Consider the following 1,936-nt stretch of genomic DNA (forward strand, 5'->3'; position numbering starts at 1 on the left):
TTCCACACCTGTTACATACGTGTTATACACGTGTTCCACACCTGTTACATACGTGTTATACACGTGTTCCACACCTGTTACATACGTGTTATACACGTGTTCCACACCTGTTACATACGTGTTATATACGTGTTCCACACCTGTTACATACTTGTTACATACGTGTTCCACACGTTTCTGTATCCAGGTCGTGGCTGACACCAACATCAGCGCTGTGGCCTCTCAGGTGGAGAGTCTGAGCAGCACCTCGGGGCTGTCCAGCACCGACACACACACCTCTGCTGACCCAGAGTGAGAACACACACACCACCTCAGTTAGTAAAATCACAAACCTAACCTGATCTCTGACCTTTGACCCTCTGTCCTCAGGGGTCCACGACCCCACATCATCACTCTAGAGAAGGGTTCAGAGGGACTCGGCTTTAGCATCGTTGGAGGATTTGGCAGTCCACATGGAGACCTGCCAATCTACGTCAAGACCGTCTTCAGTAAGGTCAGAATCTAAACCCTGACTCAGACCGGCTCTGTGTGTTTGTAGTGGTGCAGGTGGGGGTGGGCAGGTCATAACCACACTGTGTGTGTGTGTGTGTGTGTGTGTGTGTGTGTGTGTGATTCAGGGCGCGGCGGCGGTGGACGGGCGTCTGAAACGAGGCGATCAGATCCTGGCAGTGAACGGTGAGAGCCTGCAGGGGGCGACACACGAACAGGCCGTCTCAATTCTGAAGAAGCAGAAAGGAAGTGTGACGCTGGACATCCTGTCCTAACAGGAGCCTGCCTGCATGCTAACACACGTATGAACACATGAACCCTGCGGGGGCCACACCCCTCCACTTCCAGGAATTCAGGTCAACCAGGATCATCAGCTCAGAGCTTCCCAACATGCAAAAAATCTGTCAGACATGCCCATTCCTGTCCTGCTGGCCAATCAGGTGTCCCCTGGTGTTGGCCCTCCCCCAGGTGTCCTCACCTGGTGTTGGTCCCACCCCAGGTGTCCTCACCTGGTGTTGGCCCCACCCCAGGTGTCCTCACCTGGTGTTGGCCCTCCCCCAGGTGTCCTCACCTGTGTTGGCCCTCCCCCAGGTGTCCTCACCTGGTGTTGGCCCTCCCCCAGGTGTCCTCACCTGGTGTTAGCCCACCCCAGGTGTCCTCACCTGTGTTGGCCCACCCCCAGGTGTCCTCACCTGTGTTGGCCCACCCCCAGGTGTCCTCACCTGGTGTTGGCCCTCCCCCAGGTGTCCTCACCTGTGTTGGCCCTCCCCCAGGTGTCCTCACCTGGTGTTAGCCCACCCTCAGGTGTCCTCACCTGGTGTTAGCCCACCCTCAGGTGTCCTCACCTGGTGTTGGCCCCACCCTCAGGTGTCCTCACTTGGTGTTGGCCCACCCCAGGTGTCCTCACCTGTGTTGGCCCACCCCCAGGTGTCCTCACCTGTGTTGGCCCTCCCCCAGGTGTCCTCACCTGGTGTTAGCCCACCCCCAGGTGTCCTCACCTGTGTTGGCCCACAGTTCAGTGGTTCTGGCCCCACCAACCCTTTCAGAACCGTCAGAGGCCCACTTCCTGTTCATGTGAAACTCTGATCCAGAACCACCTTTAATAATTTATCTTTATTGAATCATTTGTTCACAACTTTCTTTAAAGTTCAGTTTTGGATTCAGATTTGTCAGATTATTATTTTTTAATTCTCATCACATTTGTCTCCATGGAGACGAGTCTCAGGAGCCTGTCGCCACGGCAACAGATATGGTGTCTTCCACAGGAAACTGATTCGAAGCTTCAGACTGAAATTGACCAACTTAAAACCAGAAAATAATAATTCACAAGAATTAATCTACTAATAATAATACACAATTCATAAAGTACACAATGCTAACAGAGGACTGGAGAGGTCAAAGGTCAGATCATGGCTGTGTCCAAAACGACAGGCCGGGTCCTCCGGAG

At 53.7% G+C, this 1,936-nt stretch overlaps 1 protein-coding gene across 1 annotated transcript in view; it reads left to right on the forward strand.

The window, feature by feature from the left end:
• Positions 1-1,005, forward strand: part of LOC106532169 (inaD-like protein) — a gene marked incomplete in the record, with an annotated part of 33,731 nt that extends 32,726 nt beyond the window's left edge. The window contains 3 exon segments of the mRNA XM_014028182.1: positions 188-291; positions 370-493; positions 618-1,005. Coding sequence (XP_013883636.1) covers positions 188-291; positions 370-493; positions 618-764 — 375 coding nt within the window.
• Positions 1,006-1,936: the final 931 nt, after the last annotated feature.

This window comes from Austrofundulus limnaeus, unplaced genomic scaffold (genome assembly GCF_001266775.1).
Source record: "Austrofundulus limnaeus strain Quisiro unplaced genomic scaffold, Austrofundulus_limnaeus-1.0 Scaffold724, whole genome shotgun sequence".
Lineage (NCBI taxonomy): Eukaryota > Metazoa > Chordata > Actinopteri > Cyprinodontiformes > Rivulidae > Austrofundulus > Austrofundulus limnaeus.